At 38.4% G+C, this 21,360-nt stretch overlaps 1 protein-coding gene across 44 annotated transcripts in view; it reads left to right on the top strand.

Moving 5' to 3' along the window:
• The window catches only part of LOC5573626 (Down syndrome cell adhesion molecule-like protein Dscam2), a 302,956-nt gene that overhangs the window by 144,617 nt on the left and 136,979 nt on the right, over positions 1-21,360 (top strand). For 5 of the 44 annotated variants that reach the window (XM_021849884.1, XM_021849891.1, XM_021849859.1 and 2 more), the window contains exon 6: positions 16,178-16,298. The exons of 34 other annotated variants lie outside the window; for them this stretch is intronic. In XM_021849884.1, the coding sequence (XP_021705576.1) occupies positions 16,178-16,298 (121 nt within the window). Of the gene's footprint in view, positions 1-6,067; positions 6,192-11,116; positions 11,241-11,709; positions 11,831-16,177; positions 16,299-16,629; positions 16,751-21,360 lie in introns of those variants that run through there. 5 more of the 44 variants (XM_021849861.1, XM_021849875.1, XM_021849896.1 and 2 more) reach the window with 4 other exon arrangements.

Raw genomic sequence — 21,360 nt, 5'->3', positions numbered from 1 at the left:
TGTTTCCCTTTGCAACTTGTGGAACCTAAGCTGGTAACGTAGTCCTTAACAGGCCCTATTCGTAGCCGCAACACGTCTTTTCACTTCGCGGGAAAGGTCGTTGTCACATGGCTCAAGTGTTCCAAGATTTTCCAACAACTTCAAGCACATCAAACACTACCAGCAGCTACACCACCAAGTTTACATGTATCTCTACCTGCAACCATGTACTTCGTTTTGGTAGAATAAATGGTTAGGAACAGTTGGAACAGAAAAACAGTTGGTTTTGCACTGACACACCTGAAAAAGTATCAGCATACTTTATGCATGTTAGCGCCTACAATGATATTTTTTCAAGTCAATATAAACTATGAAGGCTGCGTATTATCACTTTGAAATGCAAGCTAAAAAGTCATCATTGTTGCCAAAACAAATGACGAGCTACTTAGCCTTAATCTCAATATTACCAATTTCAAAGATTACTAGACCCAATTTTTGAGGTTCAAAACAAATTAGGAACGTACAACGCCGTCTGATTGTTTATTATTTTCTTGGTAACGGAGTGTTTTTCAATCTAGTATACATTAAAAGTTTGTTCTTTATCTCGATCTCTTCCTATCTCGATGGTCCTTACGATATGGAGATGTGGAAAGGCGACTATAAAAAAGATCAAGATAAGCAAAATAAAGCCTGGGTATCAGCCTGAAAAGTTTCGCTAGAAAACCATGTTCCGACAGTATCTCCCACAGCTCATTTCGTCCCACTGAATCGTACTCCACCTTGAAATCGATAAACAGATGGTGTGTCTTCAAGTTATATTCCCGGAATTTATCTAGGATCATTCGCAAGGTTAACATCTGGTCCGTTGTCGAGCAGCACTCACGAAAACCAGCTTGGTATTCACCACGACGAAGGACTCCTCAAGCGGCCTCAGTCTGTTAACCAGGAAGCGCGACAGTATTTTGTACGCCGAATTCAGAGGGGTAATTCCTCTGTAGTTGGCACACTCCAGTAGGTGCCCTTTCTTGTAGATTTGGCGTAAATATGAAGCCATCCAACCAGTCCGTGGGCATTTCGTCGTCCTTCCATTCCTTCAGCTTTAACATTGGATCTACCGAGTACTTCACTGGTAAAACTGCTCACTTCCGTGCTTGAGAAGCTCAACCGGGATCTTGTCATTCCCAGCAGCCTTACAGTTCTTCAACTTGCTGATAGCCTTTTTAAACTCTCTTATGGTCGGTCCACAACTTGATCGTCGTCCTCTATGTTCATCCTGTTTCTCGCTACATTTCCATTTTCACCGTTTAACAATTGCTGAAAGTGCTCCTTCCATTTGGCATCCACCGTCGTTTTATCGGCCAGCAAATTCCCTTCTCGATCATTGCACATGGCGGGCACTGATAGGGTATTGGGCTGAGCGTCATAGGCAGTTGCATAAAATCTCCGCGTATCGTTTCGGTTCATGCTATCTTAAGCTCCATATTCTTCACGTTTGTCATTCTCTGGCGCTCTTCATCGAACCAGTTGTTTCGTCAGCAATTGCAGAAAGAATTCTTAAGGATTCTTAAAAAATATTTTTTAGGGGAATCATTTTGAAATACTTTTAAAGAAATACCTAGAAGCCGAAGTCCATGAATATTACTAGTGCATTTTGAACCATGTTGGTCAATTTTACAAAGAGTAGCAAAAGCTACCGTTTTCTGATGTATTTGTAAGGTGATGCTGCATGCTACAAGATTTAAGAATTAAAAGTTAAATTTAAAAATCCTAAAAACTTTCTCGAAAACTTGTTTGAAAGAATTTCGGAAAAGTTGTCGGTGTAATTCCTCAGTACATCTATGCTCCCTCACGGAGAAATTACTAGAAAAAAATTGAAAAATTCCGGAATAATCTCTGAAGGATTTTCCTTGAAACATTTTCTTAACGAATACCTGATGGATTTCAAAAAGGATACCCTCGTATTCCCTGAATAAATCGCGAGATAAATACTTGGATATCTTCTTGTTTTATTTATTTTTTAATTTAATAAGCTCGATGATTTTATTTTTGACTGCAATTACAGGAGGATTTGTTTCCAAGAAAAAGAAACCTGAAGAAATTCTAGTACAACTGACAAAATCTAGCATAATTATTTAAAGAAGCCCTCGGAAGAATTTCTGTAGAAATCAATAGAGGACACCTTTCAGAATTAAGAAAAAAAAACCTTTTCAATGGAGAAAATTCTGGAAAATTTCCATGAGAAGGAATTACAGAAAGTGGGCTCCGTAGCCGTGTGGTTAGTGTCACCGAGGCATTTAGCCACATCGTGCTAAGGAGTGTGGGTTCGATTCCCGTCTCAGGCCGAAAAACTTTTCGAGAGGAATGTTTTCCGACTGTGCCACTGGGCGTTGCATGCTAGTCCGTTGTCTAGTGTGGTGCTTCCTTCAAAGGGCAAATAGCCCACTGGAAGCATTAACGTGTAGTGTCTCTTTAAAAGAGATTTTTTATAAGTACTTGCAGATATTCCAGCATTTGTTCCTAACAAAACATTTCTAGAGCAATTCCTGGAGGATTTTGTTTTGCCCTGGCGAAGAAACCATGCAACCTTTTTGAAAGCGACCACCTAAGAAATTCCAGAGATTATTGGATTGTTTTTGAAAGGGATCACTACGCTGGAAAAAAATCGTAAAGTAATAGAGGTATCTCTGAAAAATTTCTGGTTGAAATCACAAGATTGGCTCTGAAGAAATCTTGAAAGGAATTCCTCGAAGTATCCATGGTGATGTCCTTCAAAAATACATGGCACAATTCCTGGATGATTATTTAAAGTTTTTTTTCGGAGGAACCCTCGATTTTTTTTGAAAAATAATCATCGAGAAACCCCCGAGAGAATTCGTTAAATTCCTGTAAGAATTCTTTGAGGAAGCTTTGAAGAAATTTGTAGAGGATTAAATAGAGTAATCTTGATGGAGTCTCTAAAATAATGTCATAAGGAGCTCTGAGAAGTATTTATAATTAGTGACCCCAGAAACTTCGTCTTTCAATCAAGTAGGCTGCCGAAATTGCTATAAAATGCCGGTCTCCCATTTGCTCGACTTTCCTAAACTTTTTTTTCTCGCACGAACACGTCGGAAACCTTGACGAATGCAGCAGCAAAAGAATTATACAAATTCGATCCAACTCGTGACATACAAACACCATTCATTTCAACGTTATTTTGCCGTACAAAATATCATTTTATATTTCGACAGTTTTCTTGACTTTTTCAGTGGATCCTAAATTTTCTTTACACAAGAACACGTTGGAGTCGAAAACTAGCAGAACGGTGAAGGAATTGTGCAAATCCGTAGACCCGTTCGGAAGCTAACTCGTTACATACAATCACCATTCAATTTTTATTTGTATAGAAGATAGATAGATGAAATTACTGGAAGAATCCCTAGTGGAGTTTCTGGCGTTAACACTTGTAGTGTTTTTCAGGATGAATCCCAAAGAAATTGTTGACGGAATCTTCCGGAAAAAAATCGAGAGATATCCTTAGAACCATTTTTGATAGAATCCGTAAAGGAATTCCTGGAGATATTTTAGAGAATTGCCTGGTCGAATTTTTGTAGCAATGTTGAAATATTTTCTGCGTTGCGAGACAAACATTATTACCTAAGAAGTTAAGAAAATTTGATTCGAATCTGCCGCCTAAAATTTGGCTACCCCAAGTATTGTTCTAAGGGGCCTTCCTTAGCCGAGTGGTTAGAGTCCGCGGCTACAAACCACAGCCATGCTGAAGGTGTCTGGGTTCGATTCCAGGTCGGTCCAGGATCTTTTCGTAATGGAAATTGCCTTGACTTCCCTGGGCATAGAAACTCAGGCAAAGAAAGCTCTCAGTTAATAACTGTGGAAGTGCTCATAAGAACACTAAGCTGAGTACCCGGCTCTGTCCCAGTGGGGACGTTAATGACAAGAAGAAGAAGAATAAGTATTGTTCTAGGTATTGCTCTCGGTGCAAATTTATTCACACAATTGTATTGCCCAAAAACGCATATGGCCCAGAAAATTCTAGAAAATTTTTATCTCGATAAGATCAAGGCTGAAACTTGAACTGAACCACCATATCAGTACTGTTTTACTATGTAGTCGCATGCCTAACAGTCGAACTAAGGAAGTCCTGTGAATGACTTTTTGGCTTCGATTTCTGGACAATAAAATGCGGTTTTCAATTAAAAAATCTGATACAGATTTCAGTCGAATCCTTATGAGTATTAAAGGGACGAATAATGACCAGCCACATTGTGGCTGAGTTCTGAACTAAATTGTAACTCACGTGGAAGTCCTTATTCTTCTGAGCAACATTGCCAAGAACAGCTCCTTTATGTGTTCGCAATCTCAGAATATCGCTTAATTAGCCCCTACTGGATATTTTTACCGACGCCAGTTTGCTGAAGACAGTATATATCCACATGGTCTGCATCTTGAGCAATTTGATGATGATTGTAGCCTTCTAGACTGAGTATACTGTAATTCCACATGTCCAACATGGTTCTCTTCGTAGCCGAGTCCTGGTGACCACTGGAACCGGAACCCTTTGTAACTATGAAATTTTATAGTATAGTTTCATGAGCCGATAACAAGGTTTACTGTTGATTCTACAGTGTAGAAAAATTCATCATATCAATAAGTCTCACATTCAGGCACTTTGTTTGCATTACGACAGTAATACACTTCCCCTCCAACATCTCAATATATCCTTTTCAGAACCAATCGGATCGAAAGCACCTAGTTTTTCGACCGCTTCCCGGACAAGTTCGTTCATTGAACCAAGCAATTCTAGCACCGTACTGCTGTGTCAAGCTCAGGGCTTCCCAGTGCCTATCACAAGGTATAGTTAACCGAATATTCGCTTTATCGCTTACCTAGTAGATAAAAACCTTCAGGCAATTTGTTTTTGAATTAGAAGAATGCAGTCATTGATTAAGTATAAATCATCCCCATTATCTCTAGAACCGATCGGATCGAAAGCTCCGTCGTTCCCGTCAGCCGCGTTGAGTAGTTCCTTCAAGTTACCGAGCACCTCGACCATTGCGTTGTTCTGTCAGGCACAGGCGTTCCCCGTACCGATTACAAGGTAAACCTCGACTCTATTGGTACCGCCATCCCAACATTTTCGAATATTCGACGGCAATTTGTTGTTCTATTTTGGCTTAAATCGCTTATGCGAGTGCGATACATACATTTTCAGAACCCATTGGATTGAAGGCACCAACGTTTCCTTCGGCGCTCCTTAGTGGGTCCTTCAAGTATCCTAGCAATACTACGTTCGCACTGTTTTGTCAGGCTCAGGCTTTCCCGGTTCCGATCACAAGGTACCTACTCAATACTCAAATCCCATTCAGGCAGTTTGTTTTATATTTTATTTATGGATCATTTCGGGACTGGTTGGTAACAATTGTTTTACTTATCTACAGAACCTATCGGATCGAAAGCACCATCCTTTCCGTCAACTGCTCGAAGCAGTAGTTATGTTGAAGATAGTAACAAAACGTTGGCGTTATTCTGTCAGGCACAGGGTTTCCCAGTTCCCATCAATCGGTAATGCTCTTTCGTCGAATCGACTATTTTTTTTTTTCAAATCATTCAGGCAATTTGTAGTAGGGTGCAGAGCTACTTGGGCACTTCCATGATTCACTTTGGCATGGGGAGTTTTTCTAGGTCGAATTGTCTGAAACTTTGCCATATGAAGCTCTTCAATACAACACATATTGTGGCCAAATATGAGCTCAGTAGCTTTCAAAAAAAAACCCTGCTGTCGAAGTGAATCAAAAACGCCAAGAATAGGATCCGGCTCCCTACCTTTGTTAATTGTTTAAGGTGTAATTCTAAATCCTGATATCAACAGAACCCATTGGATCGAAACCGCCGACGTTTTCATCCGATTCGAAAATCAGCATGTTCATGAAGCCAAGTAACTCCAGTTTGGCTCTGTTCTGTCAAGCCCAGGCGTATCCGGTTCCAATCACTAGGTATCCATTTCCAAATTCAGGCAATTTGTTATATTTAGTTCTTTAGGGAAAATACCTTGCTTTCAATTACGAGTTTGTATTATTTTGTTCTACAGAGCCTATCGGGTCGAAAGCTCCAACCTTCTCGTCCGATTCGATGGGCAGCATTTTTCGTCGACCGAGCACCAGTAATTTTGCGCTCTTGTGTCAGGCACAGGCTTTCCCGGTTCCCATTACAAGGTTAGTTAGTTAGAGTTGAACGGCTAGATAGAGATGTTCCCATATGGCAAAATATCGATATTTAATTCGATACAATCAATGAATCCGATACAAATTGATCGACAATACTATATTTTTCATCTGTATTAAGGTCCAAGTCAATCGAAGCATCATTGAAGCCAACATCGAAGCCAAACCTCAATTTTTTAAGAGCACAAATCTAGAGAACCTTACAACCGTTCGCGCTGAAAATTTTGTCGATTGCTCATCACCAGCGACTGACCAGTGACGGTTGTCTGGTTCTCTACATTTGTGCTCACCCTAACGAGATTTTTAGTCCTGGGCTAGTTCATCTCGGGACCAACGGCTTTACTTCCCTTCCGAAGGAAGTCGTCTCTATAACTTTTACACCATAAGAGATTATCTCGGGGATGGGATTCTATCCCAGGTCCTCGGCGTGTGAGGTGTTTTTTTTTCTATAGAATTTTCGCATTTCAAGCAAAGCTAAAAATTTTCGCCTAACCCGGCTATCTGGGGAGCACAGGGGGTTTAGGCTCTGTGGTTCTCTCTTAACGGTCTATGCGTGCAGTGTTATGAAGATATCCAGAGTATAAAATTTTATTTTACTTAAAATTCTATGCTGATTATCAATTTGTTACTAGTGGCTTTTCGTACTCATGTTGCGTACACAAGAGCAACGAGCAACAGGTCATGAACACCTAATACCTTTAGGGTCGTTGGGGGACCACTTAGCGTCCACGTACAGACTTAAAATTTTTACGTGATATTTTACCAAAACGAGCACTTTACAATGACGAACTTATAACATTTCGCATTTTCGAAAAATAAGGGACGGCCTAATGGATACCTTGCTAAAAATATGGCAGTTTATACCATAATCGTCATCAGTACTTAAAATTGTAGTGTGACCTACACAAGATCCTCTTGAGATTTTGCTACAGAAACTAGTGTAAGTCAAATGACAATGATAATAATAAATTCTGTCAATATCTTCGAGAGAAGATACCAAGAAATCAACCACTTTGTTTGGGACAGCGCAGAATACGAGACTAACTGTTCCAATTTGAGACCGAGTCTTGCTTTATGTATGCACTACAAAATAATTGTTTGATTCCACTGCTTGTAGATTTGACTTTTCGATTATTTTAATTGTTAGCATAACTTCTTTGTCGTAGAACCATGTTGCAATGAACGACTGGTTCACCTTTCTTAGATAACTGCTACAGCCACTTTTTTAGACAAATTTAGCAGAGTGGCATAAACATATACGAACTGAGATATGTACACAAGTCCTAGCTAGCTGTTCAAAATCGAATACGTTTCTTGAGGCCTTAGTAAAATTGGTGCAAATGTCGAAACTGAAAAAAGCAATTTTTTTTGAAAATCAATTACAAACCGAAAAAAATACACAGCTGATTTATTTGTGAAACAAAACAGCTGTGTGTTCTTACTTTTTTCGATTTGTCGTTTCTTTGCTTTTTCAGTTTTGAAATTTACTCCAATTTTACTAGTTTTAGGGATAAAATGTCGAAAGACAAAACGTCGAATGCCGAAACGTCGAAATACAAAATGTCGAATGGGACAAAAACGTCCAAAGTGGGGTATTTTCAACTTTGTTCGTCAGACTTCTTCTTTTTTTACATCGGGATCGATTAAATATGCTATGAATAACGTTTGACACATAATGAATTATTTACTCTTTCGGAAGAGTATCATTCTTCCAAAAAAATCGTTTTCTTCGTTTTCTTTCTTTTCAACGTTTTGTCCCTTCGACGTTTTGTACTTTCGACGTTTTGGAATTTGACATTTTTTCTATCGATATTTTGTCACCCAACCTTAACTAACACATATAATTTAATTGTAAAGAATGAATTAGAAATATCAACGAAAATTATTCGGTTTCGTAATGCGATATGATATATGAGCCTTAAACAAAGACCAGTAACGTGTTCATTTTTTTCTTCTAATTTTCTTTATTTTGTTTGTACTTTGACAGAAATTTAGAGGCCAAAAGTCTCTAAAGGTATTTTATAGTTTGTCTGATGGATCGTCTTCTTTAGAATTCTACATATAAAACATTTGAACTTAATTTTTCCAATTTCGCACCATTCTATCGGTGTGCTAAAGTTAGACTATAGACCCAGGGAAGGAAAATTTTAGGTTCATTCAAGTTCGATAATAACTGGTACACAATGAAGGAATTGTCCATTGAGCTGTGTGTGTTGAAAGCTGTGAAGCAATTCCTGGAGCAATATTCTAAAAAAAAACGATGGAAAAGTTTCTGAAAAAATCCATGGGACAATTGTAAGGGTATAACCTGTAGACTTTTCTATAGCACCTTGAGGAAGTCTAGGAGGAACCGTCAGATGATTTTTTTAGACGTTCTTGTTGGAAAACTTGAAGTATTTTTTGGGAAATTCCTGAATTTCAGATTAGATGAAAAATGATTGTTTTGATCTAGTAAACCATACTAATCCATTATTTTAATTTTGTTTTAAATTATTAAATTCGGTCCTGCCTATTCTTTTTCTTCTTTTTCGTGGTAGAATTCTGAAAGAATCACTTCAAGCGTGTGCTAGAATAAGGGCGTAAGTCGCATGATCGATCCTCTCTTCTGTGAATAAAGGTGACAAGACGCAAATTTGTCAGTATTTTTTCACCTCTTGACGCAAGATTGCATCGCTGCCTAGCGTCTTGAAGTGAAAAAATGCTAACAAATCCGCATATTGTTACCTTTATTCACAGAAGAGAGGATCGATGAAGAGAAATCGATCATGCGACTTACGCCCTTAGGCAGCGTCCATTTATTACGTAACGCTGAAATTGAATATTTTGACCCCCTCCCCCCCTCCGTAACGCTTTTTGTATGAACAATTTCAAATTTTTGTATGAGCCGTAAGCACACGCTTGACTTGACAAATACCTTGAAAAGTCTTTGACAGAATTTCTCTGGTAGGCATATAAAAATCTGGCGGAATTTAGATAATTCTGTAGAATTCGAGAGCAAGTTCTTGAAGAAGTAACTTAAGGTAATCTTGGAGAAATTTCTATAAAACTTTCTTGTAGTTTCTGAAGCAGATCTTAGGGCAGTATACCTTAGACGTACTTCAGAGAAAATCCGTTGTGCATTTCAGAGAAATTCCTGGATTGATTTCTCCTAGAGGAAACTCCAGAGGTATCTCTAAAAGAATTAATGCAAAGGTTCTTGGGCAGCATCCTTTTATTACGTAACGCTAAAATTGGGAATTTTTGACCCCTCCCCCCCCTCCGTTACGATTTTTGTATGAAAAATTTAGAATTTATGTATAAGCCGTAACGCTTGAGACTACTCCCCCCTCCCCCTAGAGCGTTACGTAATTTGTGGATGCCGCCTTGGGAGAATGTTTAGAATAAATCTCTAAAAGGACATCTTAAAGAATATCTGTTGGAATTCCTGGGAAAATTCGAAAAAGAAACCATTTAGGATTTCCTCGAGCAATCTCTGGAGTGATACGTAGAGTTAACATTAGATAAATTCCTAAAGATTATCTGATAAAATTCTTTGAGAAATTCGGAAAGTGATTTCTGGTGGGGTTCTTTAAGCATTTTTTGCAGAATGCACTTCTGGTGAGACATCTTGAAAATTTCCTGGCATCGGTAAAAAAATATCGGAGAATTTTTCAGACTAAACCCAGTTGAAATTTGTACTGCTGATTATGAAAGAATAACTGGAAAAAATTCAAGAACCTCTGGAATAATGTTTAAAGGAATTGGTGGAGAATAATATGCATGAATTTCTTTAAGACGTTGGTCGGCCCTAGATGAAACAACTTCAGTTGTCCTGAACGTTTAGGATTCCCAGGACCTCCTACACTACGTATATCCATTGGCCTTCTACCGCCGCAACGTGGCTTCCCGCTTAATATTACGTTTTGCACTCTTTTCCACTTTGGTACTAAATGACCAGCCCACTGAAGTTTGTCATGTTTCATTCGCTTCTTGGTTCCTTCGACATACCCTGTGATTCACGCGTGACGCACACCGTTTGATCCTGAAGTATCAGCGTCTTATACAGGGCAAATTTTGTTTTTGTGTGAATGTTGCGAGACCTATGTTGCTAACATAGTCCATCAAAGGCCCTATTTGCAGCCGCATCACTTATGTTAACTTCAAGAAAACATACTCTTCAACAACTTCACCACTGGACCAGCCTCGTTATCTACCAGCAACCGTGTACTAAGTTTTGGTAGAGTTGAAGGTCGTCTTTCTTCTTTGTCTCCAGTTGTAGGCGAACAGAATCCTGGCAGAAAAAGTCCCCGAAGGAAACACATACTGGAAAACTCCTCAGTCAAGTCAATCTTTAAGTATTCGTAAGGAAGGATCTCCAATTTGAATTTACTCCTTTTCATATATCCCCATATATAATCTTGGTCTTGATTCCAGTAGTTATTTCTGAAGAAATTCAAGGAAAACATTACTGGAAAAAATTCCTTTGAGATTTTTTTAGGAACTCGTGGAAGGCTTTCTAGAGAAACCCGATGAAGGGATTTCATATTCAAAGAATTACTGAGAGAATTTCTAGAGGGAATCCCTGCATCAGTTTTAGAAGGAAGCACTGCCGGAATTCAAAGAGAAATTGAGGGGAAATATTCTTGATATGATTTCTTGAAGTGTTTGCGCCTTCTTGCACAAACCGGATTTCAAGCAAACACCATATTTGCAGAGTTGTTCTCCAGAATTCTTGCAACATGTCCTGCCCACTGTATCTTTCCAGAAACTACTGTTCATGCAGCGCATCAAATGTTATATGAAAATACAGGATCTTGTGCAAAGCATAACATACTCATCAGTACCTAAAAATTCCAACATTCTGGCAATGCATTTACCCAACAACTAAACTCAACTAACACCAACATATGTACACACACATTTTTCCCATCACACAGAGCCCGTTGGTTCCAAACCGCCAACGTTCTCGTCCGAGTCGAAGGGTAGCATTTTCGAAAAACCAGCCAACAGCAGCTTTGCATTGCTCTGTCAGGCGCAGGCGTTTCCCGTTCCGATCATGAGGTAAGCCATCTGCATACTAATATTCTTCATCATCAGCGAGGGGGTGGTACATTTCCCATAATTGGCGTTTTGAAGTTTCCCATAATAGACGATTCGCCTAGGGCGTATTCAATTTTACCATAAAAGTAGATTATGGGAAACGTCATTTTGTAAACTATTGGTTATGTGAAATGGCCCATCCTCGTCTATCATCATCGTTTCAAAATTGCAAAAAAGCTAATCGAAATCCATCACCAAAGGCCCATTGGAAAGGCTTTGTTGAATCAGGCAGAAAGCGTTTTGTGCATTGTTCAGTTGCTTTGGTTTGATTTTCGAAAACATCCAATTTTATATCGTTTGAATCGTTAATCATCATCCGCCAAAGACTACATTACAGACCGATTGATTGTTCAAGAACCAATGCCAGAAAAAAATAAGCCTAAAATCAAATGTCTCTTTTCTCTCTTTTCTCTTCTTTTTTCCCTATCAGAACCTGTCGGCAGTGTTGCACCGAAAATTTCCGGGGACCGCCTTCAGGAAATGAGTGTAACCAATGCACAGGATTTTGCCATGCTCTGCCTTGCCCAAGCCTTTCCAACACCGGCCTTCAGGTGATTGTCGATTGTGCTTTTTTCTGTACAATTTTTTTGAGAAACATTTAACACCTAGCGACACCTCTGTATGATTGGAACTGGAAACAACCAAGGGATCTGAAGTTGGACGCTCGAAGTGGGATGTTCCCTGTGTTTGATTCGGCATTCAAGGCAGAGTGTGATTGATAGAAATTTTACGAAAATTTTCTTCGGGGGATATCCCACGGTTTAATTAAAGGCGTCCAACATGCAGACCACGGTTAAATGTTATAACTATTTTGAATATGTCATTTTGTTGCTTAATCAGCTAGTTTTGAAAACACGCATCTTGTCACAACTCATCTTCGTTTTGGTTTTGCTCTTATAATTCCTATCATCCCAACATTCAGTGCTATGTTTAAAACAACCTCTTCGTAGCTATTCGTTAAGGTGGCCCATTTGTATATAAAATATAAGACTGTAAAAATTGTAGGTTACGCCCTCCGAATTTGTTCATTTCATTCCCACTGTGAAAGTTCGAGTAAAGTCCATTAAGCCTAAGAGGGGGAGGCAACAAGCTTGAAGTGTGTATGAAGAAAATCCATTAAATGTATATAAAAAATGTACCAATTACATTTTCCACCATAGGTAGCGCTGTTGTTGATGAATTTCTATTATTCTTGATTTAAATATTCCTTGAACGATGGCGAAGAAATTGCAACATATTAGAAGTCTTTTGGTTGAGAAACAAAAAAAAGTTATACAGTGCCCACTCGTTTATAATCATGCAAATTCTTTCGTTAAAATGTTTATATCATCTTTATGAAAAAAAGCAATAAAGTTTAAATTAAAACAAAAATTAGATTTTCACTAAGATAAAACAAATGTATTCAAAAAAATGTGTCAAAAAACTACCCGTTTAAGGTTTTCTTCAATTAGAAAATGTGTTCATCTATGCACAACTTTTGGAAGGCGTTTCGAAGCGATTTGAGATAGTTTCTGGTCAAATCCTACTTAGGTGTAATGTTTTACGGCCTAAATATATTTGAACTAGTCGTATTCAATGGGCATCATATTAAACTCCCGGCGTGTAGATGACCCTAAGTTGCAAGAAATTACTCAATATGCATTGTATTGTACTCCACTTTTGAAATTTTGAAGATTGATGTGTCGCATGATATGGTTTCTTCTTCTTTCTGGCGTTACGTCCCAACTGGGACAAAGCCTGCTTCTCAGATTAGTGTTCTTATGAGCACTTCCACAGTTATTAACTGAGAGCTTTCTTTGCCGATTGACCATTTTTGCATGTGTATATCGTGTGGCAGGTACGAAGATACTTTTATGCCCTGGGAATCGAGAAAATTTCCTTTAGATTTAGCAAATTTGAAACATTTGTGTCCTTGAAGAACGAAAAAATTCAAGCCTACTTGAATTTTGACGTTGCGTTTGAATTGCGCGCATATCTTCTGCGTGTTACTGCCGCCGTTGGATGTGGGTTTAATATAAGCGCCGCAATACTTCACTTTATTTAAAACAAAATAGCCCGTATTTATTTTCAATGGACTGATGCACGAGTTCACTAATTTGACGTTTAAGCGGTGCCGAATTCACTGGTTTCCATTGTCACAAAAATAACACGGCACCGCTAAAACATCAAATAGTGAAACCGTGCATAGGTCCATGGCCAAGTTGGATTTCAAACTCGTAATTTCTAAGTAATGCAAATCAGTCTGCAGTTGTCTAAAATCGACACATAATGCTGTTGACCTTTTTGATAACGGCAAATGATTCAGCGACCTTTCGCTGTGAAATCAATGCAAAGAATTTGATCATAATACTCAGGCTTGATAATTCTCCTCAACATCATTAGAGTTCGGTGAAATACTCTAGAGCAGCGTGCTGCCTTTGCCTCTTTGCGGAGGAGTGAAAAAAAGGTAAGCAGAGAGGCAACGAAAAATGAGCGAGGAAGATGCAACACAAAACACAACAGAGTAAAATTCCATCAAGAAAGGGTGCTCTCAAAACTCCCCGTGGACTGCTTTGTTCGGATGGCAGACTCAAGAATCCTTTTGAAGCGTGAGTAAAGGTGAGCATCGCAACAAAAGAGAGAGAGAGAGAGAGTACCAGAAAAAATCCTCGCATTTTTATGTACTCTCACTCGAATCGCTTGAGGATCTGTGTTGAAAATTTTGAGTTCATTTTTTTCTCCTCAGAAAAACGGCAAAATTGCCTCCTCTTTGCATCGCTGAGGAGTTTCTGTCAAGCCTGATAATACTTACGCTTCATTTAAAAACTCTTATGAAGCACGGTGTATAAATTACATAGTACTTAATTTGACTGTTCATTTGTCCCTTTTTCAAAGTCTGTTCAATGTTCCAGCACATACTTTTGTTAATAATACAGAATGGTCTTCTATCGTATGTGTACAAATTATTTTGAAACTTTGAAAAAGTTCATTCAGATTGTAGCTTGGTACTTTTCATATGTTACGCTGGATATGATATGAAGTGTCACTAGCGTCACTTTGATGAGCTCGAATGTTTAGAGTGTATTAGTTGCCACGTTTGCCTTGTGTGGCGCTACAATCACAGAAAAGGGGGTCGCCAGAAATATATGAGAGTGACTCATATTGTTAATATAATATATTTGATAAACCCTGCTTCTCATAAACACCTTTTAAGTATTGCTAACATGTAGCAAATAAGGACAGCAACACACAGTAGTAAGCTAGCGCTTGAGCCTATAAAAATGAGTTGATTGTGAAAAACTTCAGTGACATGAAGTAGCAGTTTCTCATCAACATCATTTGTACATGATAAACAATATTAGATATGGCTCTTCAATATATTTAAAGTTAGTGCTTCTGATGGTTACGCCTTAAAAAGGGCACAACTCTAAATTTGGTCGATCTTCTGATTACAAATTTATTCCAGAAATTGCAAATCAGTAGACAAACCAGCTGTGAACTAGGTTTGAATTGTAAACGTAGTAAGCGAAAACCAGTTTTGAAATCACTGATTCCCTTTAAATTTGTGAACTTATAACTTTAAAAAGGTGTGATTTAAAATCAGGCCCTACGATTTTTTTTTAATTGTCCCAGGCATGAATTATAATTATAGAAGACTACTGATGAGTGCAGATTTGTTGGAGATTTTTTTCTGATAATAACGGTCTATGGAATACCGTGTAATTCAAGAGATATGGACAAACCACTTTAGTATTTATTTTACAAGGGTGTACTGGAATGTATCCATTTTAAGAGATATGTGTTGTCCACCTTATGTACCTCTGTCAATGTGTTTATGATAGTAAAATACTTGAATAATGTGATTCATGCAGACCATCTATATTAATTTATGTTTTATTCGTTAAATACAATTAAAAACTCTACATAGGTATTTATACTACCAGTGTTAAGGTTATTCTTTAAAACAAGTCTAATTTAGGCAGTTTTATTTGCTGATATAGGCAGTATGGTAGGTTGAAACATATTTAGGCCGTAAAGCAGCGCAACTGAACAGGTTTTGATAAAAAAAAACTATCACAAATCGCTTCAAAATGTCTCCAGAAAGCATTGCATCGATAAAACAACATTTTTGTGATAAAAAGCTTAAGATAAATGGGGGCTCAAACGCAAAGGGGTGTAAGTGACATTTTGGTCGGTTTTGAGTCAAGAGTAGTGGAATATTCTACTGTTTCCTAGCTGTATAACAGTATTTTTGGTATTTTTTGTACGATGAAAAAAAAATAACATAATTCGTAGAAGATTGCCTTTATTGGCTCCAATACAATTTGTATGGTATAAAAATAACCGAAAAAATTTGAATCTCGTCTTTCGCAAGAGTAGATTTTTGTTACACCTCAAAAATTTATACTTTTTTGCTCTGTATCTGAAAGATTATATGTATGATTATAACTATGAAGTATAATCAATTTGACGGCAGGGATACTTGTTTTAACATAACATTTTGTAAATTGCGTGATTAGGAGCAAGTGGGCACTTTAATTTGACAATGACTGACCTAGGAAAATTATAATGCTTGTTCCCCTGGGGAGAAACGGGCAACTCTCTACACAAAAAATATGTTCATACTTCCATTGTGGTTTCTTCTCCATTGCTTCGGGAATCTTTAAGTCACTAGCAAAATAAATTCACCGATTACTGCGCCATCTACACTCAATTGTCACATACATTTGATCGATTTTCTAAAATACGAACTGCAAACTCGCATTGAGCGCATTAGACTTGATGGATTATTTTCAAATTTTCACAGTAGCTTCTGAAGGTCCAACAAATTTGTTGCTGTAATTTAAGGGTATTACACTTCGATGATTATGGGCCACCCCACAATTCATATATCATTGGGTATTTAACATTCTTCGCAGAACCGGTGGGCAGCGTTGGGCCGAAAGTTTCCGGTGGTCGTCTACAGGAAATGGTTGTCAGGTCGAACGAAAGCTTCTCCATAGTTTGCCCGGCGCAGTCATTCCCGGTTCCCGTGTTCAGGTAACTACCAATCGATCCGACAACGTTCAGGCAATTTGTGTAACCCGTAGTAGATAGTAGAAAAGCAATCATTCTAGTAGACTTGTTCCATTTCCAATGTTGTCCCAGAACCCGTTGGCAGTGTTGCTCCGAAGATATCCGGCCATCATCTGCAGGATTTGAGTGCCAAAGAATCGGAAGACTTTGCCATCCTCTGTCTTGGACAATCGTATCCGACACCGAGTTTTAGGTAACGCAATAGTATAATCGACCATGTCTTCAACATTCAGGCAATTTGGCTATAGTTTTCTTAGGGGTAATTGGTAAAACAATCGATTCTTCTTTTGTACAGAACCTATTGGTAGTGTCGCTCCCAAGATTTCCGGTGGATTGCTGCAGGAAATGAAGGTTCAGCTTGGTAAAGACTTTGCCGTCCTATGTTTGGGGCAGTCGTACCCGATGCCAAGCTTTAGGTAAAGTTCCTCCCGAACCCCTCAACATTCAGGCTATTTTATTTTCTATATCTTATAACTTTATTGGACACTTAGATTGTTTGAACAAAACATATCTTTCCCCCTCCGTTGTATGTAGAACCCGTGGGACTTGTGAAACCCAAAGTGAACAGTAAATTTGAAGGGAAGGAAGTTAGTATCAATTCGACGTTCGTTATTCTCTGCAATGGACAGGCATTTCCCGTTCCGGTGTATAGGTAGCTAGGAAAATTCCCCTAGGGTTGGCTACATTTAATCATTAACTTTCTCATTTTCAGGTTATACGGTAAGTATGGCATCATGTTGTAAACATCGCGACGGAAAACTGACTTTTTGTGAAGTATGAAATAAAACGTTAACATTTTATACGTAGGTACTGACATAATTTAGCTTACGTAATTTACTACAGTAGTACGAATAGAAAGACTTCCAAAGTCCATACAAAGTCATCCAAATTTGGCAATTTGAAAAATTGAAAATGTAAATAACTGATCTTCAATTGCATAAATCATAAATGTACGTCAGATCAGTTACTAAAATCATGATAAGAACTAAATAAATTTCTAGTTTCTAAGGAATGAAGTTATTAATGCCAATGAACTAATAAAATCTTGTGTGCAAATTTACTACGATACATTTTAGGTAAAATAATCACAATTTGACAAAGAACTTGGAGGTCTAAGTACGGCTGCCTAACTAGCGACACATGGGTCAATATTGTCCGGTCCTCTAAAAGCTTGAGGAGTCTTTTCATGTCTGATTTTCAGGGTGTTCTACCAACTTAAAGTTTGAAACGCCAATGCAGCAAGTTTATAAACACTCATGTCTGAGTATTGAATAATTATAATCGTGCATGTCAATCTAGCTCAAAATGATTAATTAAGAAAAGACAAGTTTTATTACTTATTAATAATCTTATTCACGAACAGAAAAAAGTGGCATAAAAGCAAAATTGGTCTCGCTGAACTGTACACTGAAATGAATTTTATTGTAGAAACAACTGCGCCAACGATTTTCAACCGACTACATTAACCTGTTCACTCTACCAAAAAATAGTCAACATCACTACACAAAAAATATATTCGGTTTATTTAATCATAGTTGCAGTAATTATGACTAGAAACATTCTTGATTTGACAAGCTTGACATCATATTTTTGACCACACTGTGTTGTACGGTGGGTGTCACCGATTGAAATACAATGTTTTACAATAGATGTTACTATGGACATGGTCACATTTACTGCACTGCACAGTAATTTTTACCAGATTATAGTAATCTTAACAGATTTTTGTAGTCGTTGGTGCAGTTCTTAATACTACCATGGATTCGGTAGATTATACCACAACATTTGTTTGCGTGTAGGATTCTGGATTCTCATAGAACGAAGAACATGAATTTTACACAGCTCTTGGAGAGATTGGAACGTGGTATCATACACAAACTAAAAAGAATGCGCACAAAATTTTAGGTAGTATTCTTCGAAACCCTAGACATAATATTCTGGATTTGAGCTGAATAAACTAGTCCAATTTAGTCTGAAGATTTATAAAAAATATACTGGGAACAGGATTTTCACAAAATGTTGCGTAGGATTCTTACGGAACCCTATGAAGCTTTCCAAAACACCCAAAACGTAGTTCTCTTAAATTGTCTTGTATTTTATATAACGCAATTCTTCCAGTAACATTATTATATGTATGCTTATAGGTAAAATCAAATAAGATATATCCATATAATGAGGTAGAATATAAGAGTACCTCTAGATGTAGACAGACACAACAGTTGTTACATAAATATAGATGGAATTTCGACATTTATTCCTGAATCGCGGAAAGGTTTCTCACAGAATCCCTGACGTGAATCTCACAGTTTCCTGTGCAGAATGTCAAAAGTGCAGGATTTTTCAAACAGTCTTGGAATAGTTTATGATTTGATCATAATTAAAATTTGATAAAACATAACGAAATCTTGAACAATATTTTCGATGAATCTTAGGAGGAATTTTGACAGAATTCTTGGCTGAATGATCGGCAACAATCATCTTTTTTTTCAATTTCTACAATAAAAATTTATTTTGCTGACATTTAAATGATGAAATCGTTTGTGCCTGTGCTTGGGTCTATTTGGCCCAGAAACTTCCTGGAAATATAGTAGTTTACGCAAAAAGTTATAGAATGATGATTTTTACAGCACGAGTCGTACATTTATTCTAGGACGCTTGCCGAGTTGGATTGGATTGTTTGGTAAAGAGAGCTTTCAGTTTATAACTTAACACCAAGAAAAAAATTGTCGAGCATCTATCTGTCGAAACGAAACTGTCGATATTGACAGTGAGCCAAATATAATTGAAAATGGAACGAAAGCAAATTGCGAGTGATTCTCGACAATGAATTGTTAGTTGCGAATGATCCGAGAATGAGATAGAAATGAAATAAGACGAAATCCAGAGTGGGTCAACGACATTGAATCATCGTGAGCCGTTTTACGAAGCTGGTCAAATGACAGGAGACCTTTGACTTAAGTTTACCTTTTCAATCATCGTCATCCGTTTTCGCAATGATGATGATTGATGACTGTGCGCATTCCAAGCGTAGCTTTTTAAACAAGCGAAAACTTAAATCTATATAAATAAAAATTTAAAGATGTTTGTATGTCATTTTCTACACGGGACTTGCATAGCGTTTTTCAACAGCCTACTTGATGGCAAGACGAAGTTTGCCGGGACCACTAGTTTATAATAAATATTAAAATACTTCTGATCACTAAAGCGCCTTTTTATATAAAATATGGGTAATAAATAAATAGCTGATACAATAACTAGATGGATTTTTGGATTTATTTTTTATCATTTCTTTCATGTCTCATTTGGTAAGAAAAAGCGTTGTTGAAAATCACGCTGGATTTTGTCAGAACAGGTCTCCAGTCAATTGAAGACTACGGAGTGCAATCAGTTGTTTCGAAACGTCTCGTAAAATTACTTATGAGATTATAGGGAGTCGATGCCGGTTATGAACCCTTTGCGTATTATCGACCGCTCTATAGAAAAAAATAACTCTCAAAGCAACATTATTCGTTGATACGAGTCTCTTTGGTCCAGGTATTTATGCTTGGTCCCAGAAGGGGATCAGCCAAAATCCCAAGACACAGGTGGGATCCATAATAGGCATAAGACAACCGTTTTCCAAAAAAATGTATATTTCACTGGAAAAATCGAATGATTTCGTATACTTTGGAAGCTTACTATGAAGTTACGACATGGAGCTTGTTGATAGACTGCCCAATACGCATATCCGTCTAAAATATCATTCATTTTTCGATTCATTTTCGCGCGTTCGGAGTGTTTTTCGGTGGCTTCGTTCGTTTGCCCAGTGCTTTGCGAAGACCCAAGCAGTCCGATTCATTTTCGCGCGCTCGGAGTGTGTTTTCGGTGGCTTCGTTCGTTTGCGCAAAGACCCAAGCAGTCCGATTCATTTTTTGCGCGCTCAAAGTGTTTTTGTTTTTCAGTTAGCACTTCATTCGCGCGCCATCGGAGTTATTTTACATTCCTGCTTATACGTGTTGACGCTGCGATTGTAACTGTTCAGTCGAGGATGGATTACCAATTGGTGAGCTCGTTTCATGCTTTTTTTTTTTTTGTTTTTTACAAGGGGGAAATCTGCAAACAGATCCCCTGAGAAGATAACTCAGGGAATGCGGGGATGACGCACCAACGACGACCCGCTAAAACCAGCCTATGCACTGTGCATGAGCAATTCATTTAGAATTGCTCAAGTGGTGAACAGTGCATCGACATGACCCTTGGACTCAGACCCTCATCTCCCCGGAACCACCTTACGGTATTTCTTCGGGAAGGGACCAGTGCATATAGCACAACACGTGTAGCAGAAGTAGCCTAGGCAAACTGCTTCTCCTAGCCGACTTAAACAATGTTACAAGGGACCAGCCTCGGCAGGGCTAATCCTCTGCAGCCAACTCTTGGTCGGCGCGCCATAGACGCTGCAATTCTAACATAATGTGAGTGACAGCCGTAGTTACTGCATTCCAGCACTCGGCATCCGCACACATTCTCTCTATAATATTGTCGGGGGACGTGTCCCCTCCGCATGTAGTGAGCATGCGACCTCTCACAACAATGAAACGGGGGCAATCGAACACGACATGCTCCGCTGTTTCCTCTACACCAGCACAATTGGGGCACGCAGGAGATTCTGAGTGCCCGAACCTATGCAGGTACTGTCTATAGCAACCATGTCCTGACAGAAACTGCGTCAGGTGGAAGTTCACTTCCCCATGGCTTCTACCATACCAATCTGACACATTTGGTATTAGTCGATGGGTCCATCTACCCTTAGTGGAGTTATCCCATTCCTGCTGCCAGCTTCTGAGCGTTTCCTCTTTACACGTGTCGCGGACTCCTCTGGTACCCCTTTGGTTGAAGCATTGAACATCTTCCTTGATGATGAGCCCGATGGGCGTCATCCCGGCTATGATGCACACGGCCTCTTTAGATACCGTCCGGTATGCACTTGCTACTCTTAAGCACATTATCCTGTACGTGCTTTCCAACCGCTTTAGGTTTCTGTTCGTTC

Source organism: Aedes aegypti, chromosome 3, assembly GCF_002204515.2.
Source record: "Aedes aegypti strain LVP_AGWG chromosome 3, AaegL5.0 Primary Assembly, whole genome shotgun sequence".
In the NCBI taxonomy this organism is placed as follows: domain Eukaryota; kingdom Metazoa; phylum Arthropoda; class Insecta; order Diptera; family Culicidae; genus Aedes; species Aedes aegypti.
This window is presented reverse-complemented; position numbering and strand designations above follow the sequence as displayed.